The sequence below is a fragment of the Lepisosteus platostomus genome, chromosome 11 (genome assembly GCF_059453375.1).
Source record: "Lepisosteus platostomus isolate fLepPlt1 chromosome 11, fLepPlt1.hap1, whole genome shotgun sequence".
NCBI lineage: Eukaryota > Metazoa > Chordata > Actinopteri > Semionotiformes > Lepisosteidae > Lepisosteus > Lepisosteus platostomus.
The window spans coordinates 42,384,121-42,399,569 of NC_142621.1; the positions used below are offsets into that span (position 1 = coordinate 42,384,121).

The 15,449-nt window shown below is 37.6% G+C and overlaps 1 protein-coding gene across 2 annotated transcripts in view; it reads left to right on the forward strand.

The window, feature by feature from the left end:
• Positions 1 to 2,376: 2,376 nt before the first annotated feature.
• aspscr1 (ASPSCR1 tether for SLC2A4, UBX domain containing) overlaps positions 2,377 to 15,449 on the forward strand; it is a 67,675-nt gene continuing 54,602 nt past the window's right edge. For both annotated transcript variants that reach the window (XM_088599781.1, XM_088599782.1), the window contains exons 1-4: positions 2,377 to 2,510; positions 3,246 to 3,301; positions 5,190 to 5,304; positions 10,683 to 10,783. In XM_088599781.1, the coding sequence (XP_088455907.1) occupies positions 2,421 to 2,510; positions 3,246 to 3,301; positions 5,190 to 5,304; positions 10,683 to 10,783 (362 nt within the window). In that variant the 5' untranslated portion in view covers positions 2,377 to 2,420. The remainder of the gene's footprint in view (positions 2,511 to 3,245; positions 3,302 to 5,189; positions 5,305 to 10,682; positions 10,784 to 15,449) is intronic.

Here is a 15,449-nt window from a genome sequence, read left to right on the forward strand (position 1 = left end):
TTTAGAGGCCTGGACTCTAGAGCAGGACTCCAGAGGAGCAGGACTCACCATTGTAGTGGATGGAAACATTTTTTTCAATTCAATTCTATTCAAATTCAATTCAAAATACTTGAATCATCCCCGGGGGCTTGGGGGAGTGGGTGGGCTTCAATTCAAGCCACAAGCAGCAGTGCAACATGCAACACATGACAAAAGCAAAGCACAAAAAAACATTGCGAAGATAAAAACAGCTACGGACCACAAAAGTGGTTGAAAGTAAGCGTGCAGTATTTGGAAAGGTATTAGTACATGCACATTTGTGGGGGGGAGCTCTGTTCAATAGATATCATGTTGATTATCCATTGCTTGCAAGCCCAACAGCCTCAAGAACAATGCTAAATTGCACTGTAGACAGCGAAAGGCAGAAGTTCAAAGGACTGCTGAAGGATGTGAGATGGGTCTTTGGTGAAGGCATAGGTCTTTCCCAGGATCTACTGGGTATAAAAAGCTGTGCCAGGGGTCTTAAAGGCTCACCAATGAGGTTTACAAAATGTCAAAGGCCTTTTTTTGTCATTTGGAGTGCATGAAGTGAACCAACAAATAAATGAACTGAGTTTTCTCAGACCATATAAGCACTGCTGGGATTTCTTCACTATGACACCTATGTTCTCAGTCTTACGTTTATCTTCAAACTCAGTGCCCAGGTATCGGTGTACTATACCAGCAGCCACTTTTCAGGATTAATCCTCCTTCCTCCCAGCACTGTTGCTCCACATGTAGTCTCACACACACCCAAAAGTGAGGACCCAGCCCCCTGTTATTTTTGATCAGTATGTGCCGTTGAAAGCGCATGCCTGATCTTCAAATCCCGTTATTTGGAACTGGTAGATCGGGTTACATCAAAGAGATCAGGATGGATCAGCTTCTTAAAAGGGGTAGGCTTTGAATCGCATCATCAGAAACAGGTGCAGGTCCTTGTTCCAAGAACAAAGGAAAAACCACTGTCTATAAAATCTTTATATTTCACAAGATCATTTCTTTAAATACCTTTTAAGTGGCATTTCTCATTTTTGTCTTGAAAGCAGCAAACCTAGTAGTGCTATCTTAACATAAAGAGTTTGATATTGGGACCACAATACAGTATTTAGCTTTTATTTTCCCCTGTTAACCCTACAAGAGGGTAATAAAATATCATAGATATGTCTATCACATAAATTAGAATATTTTGATAAATGGTTACGGGTTACTGCAATATGTTCGCAGGTACATGCATCACATTTGTTGATTTGTGCAATTATACATATACACCGGTCAATTTCATCACCACTGAATTGTGCAATTTTTCATTCAAAAAATTAATTACTGTTAATCTAATTGCATTTTCGATGAATTACTCTACATTATATTGTTTCCAAGACTTTTCCAAGTGCACTGCTTACAGTAGCTTCTCAAATGCTCTTGGTGTGTAAATCAGCAGGGTCGCCAAATGAGTTTTAGCTTGCTGATCAAGTTGGGTTTTGGGGATGAATGTTAAGTATAGTATTGAATTACAAAGAGAATAACCTCAAAGTAGATTTTATCTTTTTTTAAAAAATAAAGATGTCAAACATGATGTACTCTTTGCTCAAGAAGTACATTCCTGGCCACTTCTGCAGCTCTACAGTGCTGCTAGTCAGGATGGTCCTTCATTCCAACAAGATTGCATCAACTACTAATGATAATCCTCGTTAGCAGCTACTGGTGCTAGACACTGCCTTTCCGAAACCAATACCGATGAGCCCATACCGTCTCATCATGTTCCTTGCAGAATACTTATAAATACCCTAAAAGCCTATCGAAGTCTTATTTCATGTGTATTCTAGGACGATCACTGTTACATTTAAACGTCGCTTTTCCCTCTCTATTAAGAGAATGTCAGTTTTTCACATTAGTTAACAAAATGGAATTTAGTTTTCGATCACATACATTCATTTTTCAGCACCGAGGTTATCGAAAAGGAAACTTTACTTATTTACCTATTGTGCTATTTTCGAGTTAACCGAGGCGGCGGACTCGTGGGTCTGTATTTGTTAAATAGGACTAGGGAGGAGCTGTGCAGTATACGAATATGGTTCAATTGCATTTGCACTTATGCATGTCCGAAAGCACTGAATGTCTTTACTAACTCCACTGGAATCCACAATTTTCACGGAATAGCTGCAGTAAAACCGCATACTGCGTCTAGCAGTCTCTGACAAGATGACATGTCTTTACCATTTAAAATAAAAAGCGCGGAGGAAGAACGAAAGTTGACCTTTATCCAAACCGATATCCTATTATTCACTTTCCCCTTATTCGCGTAGATTCGCAGCGGCCGCACAACGAGAGCGAGTGTTCTCAGGGCTTTGTACGCGCTTGTTGATAAAGCTGTTTCAAAATAAACAGGGAGACGTCATACAATCATGGCTGCCAACAGCACAGCTGTGATAGTTCTTGCTCCGAATGGTAGGAGGCAGACGATTAAAGTCTTACACAGTATCCCGCTTCTGCAGGTAAATATTTACAAACTTGCATATGTACTTTAAAATAACACAAGAAATGAGTGTGGTTCTTTGCTCCGTGTTGAATTAATGGGTGTTTCCTTTTGGCGGCTGCACAATGACACTTCAGTTTTCGGGGCACTGAGGGTCTATTACACGCAAAAACTTGTGAAAACAATGGCGTTTTGGTTTTTAAACTTGTATCGTTACTTTTTTTTTACTTATTGAAACCTCCCGTATAAGTTTATTACACCTTGTCCTGTCATCCTGTCACAATAAGACAACCTGCCGTTGTAACAAGCCTTTGCGTAATAAAAAAAAGCAACCATCTCGTTTCTCTCGTTTTCTTTTAACGAAAGATTTACGTTTAAGTGAATTGTGCTGTTTAAACAAGAGTTTCCGCACTTGGAGATATTCATAAAGATTTCAAGAATTTAAGTTATTTTGACTGTACCTGTGTAAGCTTGTCGAAGAAAGACAGTTAATATCACTTAACCTCAACTGTGCAGTGCAAAACCTACTGTTCTGTATTGTAAAGTATTTGGTCACTTTTAGTGATACAATACTAAAAAATATTATTATTATTATTATTATTATTATTATTATTATTATTATAATTAATTAACCATAATAATAATTTCACACCGATTTCACACTGAACCTAAAACAGTGCCATGAAATGCAGTCATAGGTTAAAAAATACATGATCAGTATTGAATGTGTTCAACATTTGCTTTTCCAATTTAGGTTTTGGAAGATGTGTGCAAGAAACAAGGCTTCAATCCAGATGAATATGATCTTAAGTAAGTGCTGTGTTAGTAATATAGAAGGAACATTATTTTGGATATTATGCCCTTTTGTACTGTACATTAATAACCTCATAAAGGTTAAAAAGTTGTGTATGCTGTTGCCTCTAGATGATCATGTGTACTTTTTAGTTTTACTTATGCTTACTGTTGGAGATGTACAACCAGTAGTGCCTCCCGTGTTTTCAGAATAAAGAGTGTTCTTACTAACCGGAGGGACTGTCGGATGTTAGGAGGTTAGGTTTTATATAGAAACTGGAACACTGTGTGTGAGCATACTTTTCTGCAGCAGGTTGTGTGTCGTAGATTGTTAGCGAAAGGGTAGGGTTAGGGTTATGGCAGTTGAGAGTTGTGGACTTAAATCAGTGTACTCTAAGTTCGGTTTTTAAAAGTAAAAAGCACTTTAGACTTGTCTCTTATCTGGATCCCTTTATGATTGTGACTTTAAGTCCTGTCTAGAAAGTAAATTTTGATGTTCAAAATTCAGTGCCTCTTATTCCCCGTTTACCCATCAATGTTTCTTAATACTGGGTTTGGAAAACTGGTCCAAGCTACTTCAAAAAAACAATCCACAATCTCTTGAATTGTAGAATTAATACATTCACCTAATAAACCTAGGATGAGCACCAGCTTATAAATTATATCTGTACGGTCAGCCAGCATAAGAAATAATGTTTTCAATAATATGAGTGGATAACAAAAATGTTACAAGTTATTACAACACAGAATACATGTAATGCATTTAGTTTTATTTTTAACTAGTCAGCTAAAGCTGTTGTTGTCTTCACCTCAGAGCTCAAACTAATATAAACTAAAACTGGTAGAAAAATGCTTTAAAACAAAACATGAGGCATTCAGATTTTAAATAAGATTGGAATAAAATGTTAACTTGCTGTTTCCCACATTATTCCTGAACAGATTTTAAGGTAATGAGATGTCTTCCTTACCCTGATGATCAAATATTATAAAGTTCTTTTTATGAAATGAATACTATTTGTTTTTTTTTTCAGAATCTCTGATTTTATATATATATGTGTGTGTGCGTAGGCCTGGTTATAATAGGTTAAGCCTGAGCCGTTACTTTTGAACTGTTTGGTTACTTGTCATTATCCAAAATTGTAAGAACACACTATGATATATTACAGGTCTTTTTGTTGGGCTTACATTGTGAATGGCATTAGAATAAAAGTAGTAACTCCATGACGCATACGTTTAGCATAATGAAAATAATGACTAGATGCACCTCAAATACAATGCGATGGGGTGTGATGTCAGGTGCTCTGTCTCAGCACATGATCCACAGTTTTCATTATCTGCCTGGAATGCTGTCCTGAATGCTGTCATATCACATGATATAGCATGAATACAATCCAAACTCACTGTTGTTTTTGTAAGAGATTTTTCAGTTAAATTACATGGGAATGAAGAAAACAAAAATACCCTTTTCTTTCACAAATGAAAGTCTGTCCTATTTCCATTTTGTCCTGCTGTAATATATATAGGATAAATTCAAGTCTGAGTTGCATATACTCTTGGATAAGAAGGACTTAAAAAAAAGAATAACACTAAATTGAATGACAGGATGGTCACCAGAAGATAGTTTTGTGACTTCTGAGTGGGTTTAACATAATCCTTAACATAATTTGTAGAACTGCAGAGCAAATGTATAATGAAGCTCCTATATGCATGCACCATGCTAACCCAATTGCATCACACATAAGGGAAAAAAAAACGGTTATTTTTATTACTACTGTCTCAGCTTCATGCCATTCATTGAGAATACCCTGAATTCTTGGCCATTTTGCAGCCCTTTGTTGTTCTGTCTTTGAACAGCTCTGTTGCCATCCATTGAGAAATCACTTGCATTGCTGGTGTTTATTTCTAGGTTTCAGAGAACAGTTCTGGATTTGTCACTGCAGTGGAGATTTGCCAGCCTTCCCAACAACGCTAAACTGGAGATGGTGCCAAGTACCCGGCAAAGAGCTGGAGTGGAAAGCACAGTATGTATTCATCTCCAAATCTACAAGCAAGTGGCAAATGAATAAGTGTGATGATTATCGTTATAGAACAGGCATGTAGAAGATTTTCTGGCTAGATCAGCATATAATAAAATTTAATAAGCAGAAAAGAGCTACTATATATATTCCTTGGAAGGATAATGGGTATTACATTTATTTAATTAAATTTTTAAATAAACATTTTAACGTTATTTTTTTCCCATTTATGCTGGCTGCATGATGTAGCGTTTTAAATCACAGGGGTTTTCAGGGAGAGTAGAGGTTGATATAAAAAGTAAAGCAGATGTATGAGAGCCATGGAAGAAAATATTGTCTTTGTTACCCTGAGAATAATATTGTTTCACTTTAGATTTACAGATTGCAAATGCCTTTCTCTTTCAGTTAGAGGGATAAAAGTATTGGCAATGATCAGAATATGACGACAGTGTGGTTAAGGACATATTATATGAAATTTTTAAACACTTTTGTAAAGACAGCACTCTATGGATACTAAACAAGGCTTTCAATTTGGGTGTTTTTTTTTCATTCTTTTTAAACAAAGCGATTGGATTTAACAGTGTTTGTCAGTTGTTAAAGATTGTTTTGTCTTTCTTAAGATACAGTGCAAATTGCACTGAAATGGAACCACTGTTTTTAAATTGCTCCCTGACAAGTTTGATTATTATGGATGCTGCACATTGGTGGTGGTGGTGGAGGGGAGTCCCCATTACCTGTAAAGCGCTTTGAGTGGAGTGTCCAGAAAAGTGCTGTATAAGTGTAAGCAAGTATTATTATTATTATTATTATTATTATTATTATTATTATTATCAGTTCTCAGGCCTTGAATTTTGCTTGTGGATGTATGTTAAAGAATGCTTCGGTTCTGTGAAGCAGTGTGACAGATTACTTCACAATGATGGTGTCAGAAACAATGTGTGCTTCCATTTTACTGGCTTATCATGGTTGTAAAACTAATCAACTCAGTGTTTGTTACCCCTTTCCAAGATAGTTTCCTTGCCTTTGAACATCGTGTTTTCTTCCTCTTTCACCCTGAGAAATTTCTCAAAAGCCTCCCATTTCAATTTTACTTTCTATTTTTAAGATGCAATTAGGCCCTGTTGTTAAAAAAACATGTACGGGGTTTCTGTGTTAACACATTCGAAGCATCCTTTCAAGTTCTTTCCCACATGTTTTCTATATTATCCAGAAAGCATCAGTAAACAACCCTGATGCCTGGCTTGTGTCAAGAAGTACCATCTTAGATGTTGACTTCAATAGAGGAAACAGTGAGAGGCTGAAGACACATCTGTCGAGCAGCTTCTTCTTTGGTCAGACGTGATCTTATATTGGTTGCAGATGATGCCCTGTTCAATGGAAACTAATTATTTCAAGATAGGACAGAAGCTTTCCGTTGAGGTCTCTTGGCAGATCGAGGTTACGATTGAATGAGGCTGACAGGTTGAGCCGGTGCAGAAAGTGTTTTTCTTTTTTAATTACACGCTTTCTGAAAATTGTGGACGTTTTCGGGAAGGCAGCTCGACTCTGATCATCTCTGGAAACGAGGATTTAACACAGTCATGAGCTGTTTGCAGGACCCTCTTGCCACATTGGTGCTTTTTTCAGCGTGTTTCAGTGCATTCTGAAAAAGTTTTCCTGAATGTTTTTTTTTTTTATGCTGTCATTGTGTTAAGGCCAGTGGGCTTGTTTCGCTGGAACGGAAGCTGTTTGAAATCATTTCCTCAGATTGTGGTTGACAGTGCCTGCCTACAGTGAATTTCCAGTTAATACAGCTAATAAAACCATTGATGAATTTCAGGTTGGCAGTGTTTAAGCTGCAATTTTCCATTTTTCTGAAAGTTCTTACATAGGCTATGTGAAAAATATCTCACTTCCTAAACTGTCTGTGTTATCTCAGAACTGTACAATTAAGTTAGCGGGGGAAGCAAAACATCAGAAATCTGCCTTGAATCTTTGAAGCAATGTTAATGAGAGCATAAGGTCTCATTGGTAGCTGTAGCATGTCTCCAGGTTGTTAAGGAGCCAGTTCATTCCATGAGCTGGCTCCAAGCTTTCTCAGTGGGGAATGTGTTGTGACTGTTTAGACAGCAGCATAACAACACGGTGTCTCTGTTGCTACACGGACACATCAGGCTTCTTCTTCCTGATGCTGCACAGACCCCTCTATTTAAGGCCAATGGGATAATGGCAGTGTAGGATTGGGCTGAGGAAGTGGCTGGAGACGTGAGATCAACTGGGAATCCTCAGGTGACAGTCGTCCAGGAGTCTGTGTGAAGGCTGGCGCCCTGGTGCTTGCGCCTCTGACGTGAATTGATGAGTCTCTGTAGCCCTCCTGAAGGAGTTTCCACCCGTGGCTGGTGAATCACTGCCTTTCTCTGTTGAGTTTCAAAGAGGGGGTGGAGGGAATCACCAATTAACATGCAGGGCAGACTATCATTATCTTAAAGGATGCATTTTTTTCTCCTTCCTCTTGAGAGAGATGACTATAATCATGCAGTTTTGTTGTGGAAAGTTGTAGATTGTAAAAGTTTATGCTTCTTGCCAGAGGAAGTGGAAAAGCCCTTTCATTCAGTATAGGCATGCAGCTGAGATATTGATTAGCTTAACAATAATAAACATCTTCTGTTAGAGGTTAATGTCTGTATGTTTTAAAGTTGCACATGCAGAATTATACACTTGCCTTCATTGTTTCAGAATTAAACAGTGGCAAGCCATTGCAGGAATGTTCAGTTTGGCACAGCTTCATGTGTGCTTTGCTGTGCTAAAATGAAGCTGAGTGAGAGTCAGCTGTTAACGGTTGAGAGGAGTGTTGAATTATGATGCTTCAGATCCAGAGGTTTCTGACACAGATCTAATTAAACGAGTTGCTGATGTTCTTTTTCATTTGCAGTATGTGGCTTGAATATACCCTTATTGACTAAAAAAACGCCTGTGTCTGCTTGGTTGTTTTTTATTGGGTCTGTATGCCAGACCTTTAGCAATGCCAAAGACTGAAGGCACCCTAATCTATTAGACTGTGTTCCACTGGGAATCCAGACATCTCAACTTTCAAACCACAAGACAACTGGCAGGCTCTCTGAACAATAACAGGACACAAAGGCCGTCTCACAAGCTGGTCTCCAGTGGTGGCCAGGCCGGCCACATACATCAAAGTGCTTTCATCTTTTTGTCTGTTTACAAAAAGGTAAATAACTCCAGAAAATAAACAGGTTCTGAAAAACTGCTTACATAGTTGTGCGGAAGAAGATGTTTAGCCAAGCACGATGATGTATAACATGTCAGGACTTCAAATGAGGGCCCGTTCCCTTGCCTTTCAACAGAGCGGCTCAGAGAAGTCAGACCTTAAACTGCTGCGTCTTGTGGCTTTTGTTGGCTTTGCCAGTGTTATTACCATAACCAGGTCAATAAGATGAAAATAAACTAATCATCGAAAAAGGCTTAGTGATAAGAATTCTATACTTCAGTAGTTGACAACCCTGGTCATTGCAGTTGAGCTCTAAATCTCCTGTGCTAATTGGCGACTTCATTGATCTGCTGTCTTGCTTAGATTTCTATTTCACTTGTTTGTTCGGTCTCTCCTGAGTGTAAAAAAAAAAAAAAAGTACTTCAAGGGTTTCCGACAACTCCAACAGAGAGAACTTTCAGCGTACAGCCTCCCCTCAAATTGCTTGCTGTTGTTACAGACTAAACAGGTCATTAAAAATCCCAGAGCTTTTCTCGAAAAGAGTAGGGGTGTTACCCCAGCCAAGTATCCCCCTGGCCTTTGCCAATCATGGCCTTTAACAGTGTATGGCTCTGTCTATGGCGCACTTTGGCTCCCTTCGCATCCAGGTGGATAATTGGTGGTGGAGGGGAGTCTCCATTACCTTTAAAGAGCGTTGAGTGGAGTGCCCAGAAAAGCGCTATATAGCAGAGACGGCCACAACGAGAGCACCCTCTTTCTGCAGAGGTCCAATTGGTTAGGTTTCGGGCAGCCCACCTGAAACCGAGTTCTGAGACTCGGAAGGTGGTACAGGGTTGATACCAATAGCATATACGTTTGGATTTTGTAAGAAGCTGGAAGCAAATTTACAGATATTTCCTAAAAAGAAAACTAAAATCAGTTAGCGATTTGATTAAGAACTCAAAAACAAAATAGCCGGTGTTTCTTCTTGACCAGGGTTGGGGACCACTGCTATACTTTTTTTAAAAAGTGTAAAACGGGTCATCAGAAAGCATTGTAACTAAGTTCACATACAGGTTGTAATGCAAGCATTCTTTTAATTATACAGATGGGCCAGTCAGGGGCTGATCAGCTGATTTTGATATTTGGTTAGAAAGGCTTATTATATAGATTGTTTGTTGAGAGATCTTTCCTTAGAAACTCAGTGATACTTCAAATTGTCCCTGACTTGTTGTCTTAGATGTTAATTTGGATAGTCGCCTGAATTGTTGTGGGGGTTCTTGGATAAAAGGTAAGGGGCCCTCTTTCTGGGTTACATAAATCATCTCAGTGTCCTGCCATTGTAAATTGGAGAAGGACAATTAAATTGGTACAACAACCATGACTGCCAAGTGCCCAGGAGGTTAGATTTTCATCTGCCACAGTTCTGGCGTAATTGATAAGATATTTTGTTTTGCAAATTGCATATTGCTTAACATAAAGGCAGCTTTTCTATTCAAATTACATTAACAGGTTTTTCTCATGCTATTCCCATCACTTCCAATACCTGCGACATTCAGGATTGAGTTTAAAGTGGTTTCAATGGGTCTTATTTATTGAAATGCTAAAAACTTAACTGTTAAACAATTGCTTTTGTTTGTCTTGCTAACGAGAGAATAAAGTCCATCCACCCATTCAACAAACGGTCCTTACCTGTTGAGACCCTGGTACTTCATACCCCCTCCTAGGAATGGAATGTTTTCATTCTGAACTAGAAGAAACAGAAATGTCAGCTTTTCTACAAAAGCCTTGTCTGGAAAAGCACAAACTAGGCTGACAAACCTCTCTGCAAGTTTATGCAAGTAGTAAGGATGACAAGAAATGCATATAATATCTTTAATGAATTTAAGTTACTACTTAATCCATCCATCCATTATCTATATCCTCTTTACCTTACAGAGGGTTGCTTTGAGCCCACAGTAACTGATCACAAGCCAGAGTTACATCCTGGATGGGATGCCAGTCTATTACTGGACATTGTTAATGCTTCACTTGGATATTGTAGTGTCATCACAAATGATACTAACGGTGTGTCCAGTGTTCACGATAGAAGTTACGCATAGAATTTGATAGGTACATAGGAAAATGATTGACCCAGTGACTGCAGCCAGCCAGGTAAACTTGTCTTGAGTTCACGAGGGTATGTATTTTTTTCTCCTAGGTTCGCATTGCTTTGCAGTTAGAAGATGGTTCAAGACTGCAGGACTCCTTCTGCTGTGGACAGTCGCTGTGGGAGCTCATAAATCATTTCCCACACACTAGGTGAGAGCATATATTTTACATTGCGGAAACAGGAAAAAAATGCAGTGCAGAATGAGGGGAGTAGCTGGGTTACTGTGAACCTGTAGATACACGGGTGTCTGGCTGGGCTACTGGAGTCTTTTACTGGTCCATAAGGCAGATGCGACTGCACAGTGAACTTCCCCCAACTGTAAGCCAGTTTCCCAAACTATACCCTTCAAACACTCCACATGTACATTCTCGTAAACATCGGGTAAAGAAGTTCAGTCTTTGAATCCTTTAGTGCTTGGCCTCTTGCCTTGCAACTACGTTCCAAGGTGTTTCAGTTGTTTTAGCAACAAAAGATACATCTGGATTTTTAAAAGCATCTCCCATGGCTTTTGGCATTAAGATTGGACGAGACTGTGCTACAAAAATGTGTATTTCTGAGGGTTACACATTAGTACCTGTCAAATGATTACTTTGGTTTTAGAGAGACACACACAGATTTAAAAGATAAAGCAGGAAATGGAACTGAACCATTCTGTTCACGTTGCTCAGAACTGGTGCCTTGTCAACAACCAGATATTGTCATAAAATCCTAACTCATGTATGTATATTTTTTCTGTTTCAATGTATTTAAAAGCTTTATAATAACATTGCATTTTTCAGTTATGTTTTGGAATTGCAGGAGTGTCTTACACTGTGTTTTGCTTCATTTGTTTTGCTAAATAAAATTCTGTTTTAAAATAGTTACCACTCTTCGTTCTTAATAGCGTCATTCTAAAATCTTAATTTTCAGTGTATTTTCTCATAACCAAGCTGCAATTTGAATTAAAACAAGAAGAATATGAAAGACCTGATCTGGAAAGGTTATGAAATTTGTTAAATGGTTATAAAATATGGCATTGTAATTGTCAGTCACGACTGGGGGAAATTGTATAAGACTAACAAAGTAATGTCTGACTTTGATGCTAATTCAAGTGTCTTTATAAATTTTTTTTTTAGGTGTTTTGATAACACCATGCCATAAATCTTGGCATTTCCTTCACCTAGAACACAAATCTGTGCAATTACCTATTTGTTTTCATTCATTTTTTATAAGTAACACAATACTGTAAGCCTGTGTGGCCAACTCTGCATATTTGAGTTTGAGAAGTGCTTGTTTTCCAATTCTTGATCTATTTAAGTTTTTTACTGAACCCGACAGTGAGATCCAGGTACCTCCGATATTTGAATATCTGTCAAACAACAACAACAACGTTAACAACAACAAAAAATCATTAAGAGGGCTCCAAATTCTTCCCTTTTATTTCTTTTTCTGTGGTTTTGGAAATGCCTGCTTGTGTAAACACCAACTGAGCCTTTTATGAGTTATAAAAGCTGCACAAGTGAGCGAGTATTGTTATCAAAGCAGTCTCAAAGTGATGCCAGTCTCTCGTCTGGTGCTGTGACTGCATTAAAAATGCCTGAAGTTGGCACCTGCTTTGATTTAATATTTTTATACAATGTAGTGCAATCTTTGCCAGAGCCTCTGTCCAAGCGTCTGCCGAGCTGCCTTTCATCAATATGACATCATTTTACAACTTAATTATTTTCCACAGAAGCTTCCAGGCTTAGGCATTGCTCTATGGAATAAAAATAATGGATTCACTTTTATCTTCAGTAAACATTGGCCGTAAAGTCTCTAGCTCTTATGTACATGCACAAATACAGATACATTTATATATTTTGTGTCCTCATTTGGTGTTTTCTCATGAATTCCTTTAATTAAGCAAGATTGTTATTAAAGAAACACAAGCACACACACACATACCTGATATTGGCAGACCACCCTTGTGGTTATATTCTCTTGTATTCAAGAAATAAAACAAATTACTTTTCTTCTCAGCTTCGGTGCAAAATATTTATCAGAGCACTTTTGATTTTGTTTCCTCCTGTATTCAGATCTCTAGAACAAGCACCACACAATGTACTGTAGGTAGAATTTACCAGGCCAGATCAAGAGAGAATCTGATGTGATTTTTCATTCCACTCCTTGTGTGTAACCTGGAGAGACTGGGTCTCTTGTTCATTGTAATCCTGTATATTTATCTTTGTTTTTATATTTCTCTTTTTCTTTTTGCCTTTCTTTGAAGAGTTTCTCTTTATTATGTCTGTGCATCCTCTCATATGTAATTCTCACTTTTCCAGTGTAATGTTCATTGAGGATCTGTATTTTTCATTAGCTAATTTGAAAGCTCTCTATAGGGATATCTACTTATTGATGTATCGATGACAATAGGTATTTGTGTTAACAATATAGTATTTTTGTACAGTGTACAAGAACAAATAGCCCTGTGTGAAATCTGTGAATGCTGTATCTCTGTAAACATTTCAGTAAATATTTTAGTGCCACACAACCAGATATTGCTTTGGAGCTAGATCTTAAAGACCTTACCAATCTGTGCCTCTGATTTTTCTTAAAAGAGAGCTGAAAAAATGTGATATACTAGAATAATTGGTAGAAACGTGCGTACATAATTAAATGCTATAACATTTACCTTTTGGCTTTGTGGGTTTTCTGGGTATCTCATATTTGTATAAAAAGTGTTTGGCTTTTTGTTTTTCTTCTGTAAATATAAAGAGAGGTGGGGTCTGAAATAAATTACCTAGCTATGCTGTTGAAGCAGATTTTCCCTGGAACTCTTCTAGGAAAAGCTGGGCAAGATACTTGGGGTTGATAAGCTTCTAGCAACCAAATAAGCTAGAAGGCCTGAATTTCCTTCTTACATTTGTAACCTTAGATTCTCATTAAAAATGCATTGAAATCCCCGACAGGATTACACCTGAAATGATACCTTAAGATCTTACAGTTAGGTGTTGAAAGTTCAATATGAACTTGATCTTGCCTATCAGGAAACTGATTTGTGAATATGACACAAACAAAGGAGGTCTTCGCAGATAATGGTAATTATCTGCTGGGGTGGCCATGAATTTTATTTTTCTACTCATGGCGGTGATACATCACTAGCTACTGTATGTCTTTTAAATGCTTGGATTTAGAGCAAACTGCTACTGAACTAGAAATTCACCCAAAGCCACATGAATTCCCACTTGTGATGTGGGTTTGTTAGTTCTTTACCTACAGTATGTGTACAGTTTAATCCAGTGGAGTCAATTCAAACCTACTTCCTACAGTATGTGTCTGTTTCAAGAATGCAAATGAGCAGTTGGATCTATTTTGCAGTTTACATGCAATTTTTGTGCATTGTTTTTGGTTCTGTCTGTGCTAATGTATTGAAAATAATGTTCTCTTTTATGTTTGAGTGGCAGCCGTGTTAATGATTTTGACACTCGAATCATCTCAAAGTGCAACGTCTGTTTTCATCACTGTTGCACGTGATCTCGGCTTTAAAAATACAGATATAAATGCCAGTTTCTTTTGCTGGTGTTGGTACTCAAAGTTTACAAGACATTTTGGCATATATACTCAATCCTTGTTTTCATATGTCACTAAAGAATTAGTAGTTCTTTTCTATTTCTAAAAAAACTCAGTGCAGTTGCAGTTCCTAATAGTGCTTTCAAGAAGCATTTGAACAAAAATACATGTTTTTGGAGTTATTTTTTTCCTAAAGTTTTACCACACAATGCCTTAATGAGTAAACAGTTTGAAATGCCACGTTGTGTTTAAAAATAAGATGATACTGAACTTAAACCACAAACCACTAAGATACTTCAGTATGATGGAAAGCATTAGAGACACTTATACAGTTGTAGTTGTCTTGTGGTGGCACAGACTGAAATATAGTCTAGTGAATGCATTTGCCAAGTTAAGACATTGAGTATGAATTGAAATTAAATGACTGTAATTTTTAGGTTACATCGAGCAGCTTGGCATTGATTTAAGGCCTTTGTAATAATATGCAGCTTTCACCACGGAGACCAAAGAAATTCTGTGGCCAATTGAAATGGACGTCCCTTTTTTTGTACGTATCTACGTCTGAGTTACGGATGTTGTTATTCATTCTACAATTACTAATAATTGTAACAAAACCAAATTGATGGTGATATCAGATGCACTTTACAGTATGTGGTTATGTTAAAATGTTTTTTAATTTAAATAATTTATATGTCAAAACGCAGAACATATTGGCTTTTGTTTTCTGGGAAAAAAGAGGACATTTTGAGCTTAAACAATGTTGTCACCAGCCAGATGGAGGGATACAGTCAACTCTCAAGTATATTCCATGCTGAAAAGAAAATAAAAGAAACACAATATAGCTTCCTCTTATAGCAGTCCAAGTCCACATCGAAGTCCATCTGTTGATTTACTGTGGTCTACATAAACAAGTGGCACTGTATTACATCTTCAGTTCAGTCTCTTTCTATTTGATTTCAAGTACATCTGGAAATGAAAAACATGCTGTGGAACAGGAATGGACAATGTTGAGCCATTTTCTCTGATGAAAGTTATTTGAACATTGAGAGGTGCTTTCTGTGCTGCAGGGTGACAGTGGTTGATCCAAACAACATGGTGCTCACTCATTGAGTGATAGTGGTGTGGAAACGTGGACCAAGTAATTTAGGTGGATAGATTAGTTTAATGTAATAGCATTTTAGTTTAATGAGTTGTATGCACCTGATTTCAAACCATTCATGTTCATTATTAATTATTATCATTAGACAGTTGTTTAAAATAACATATTTTTACACTTACCTGACTTGA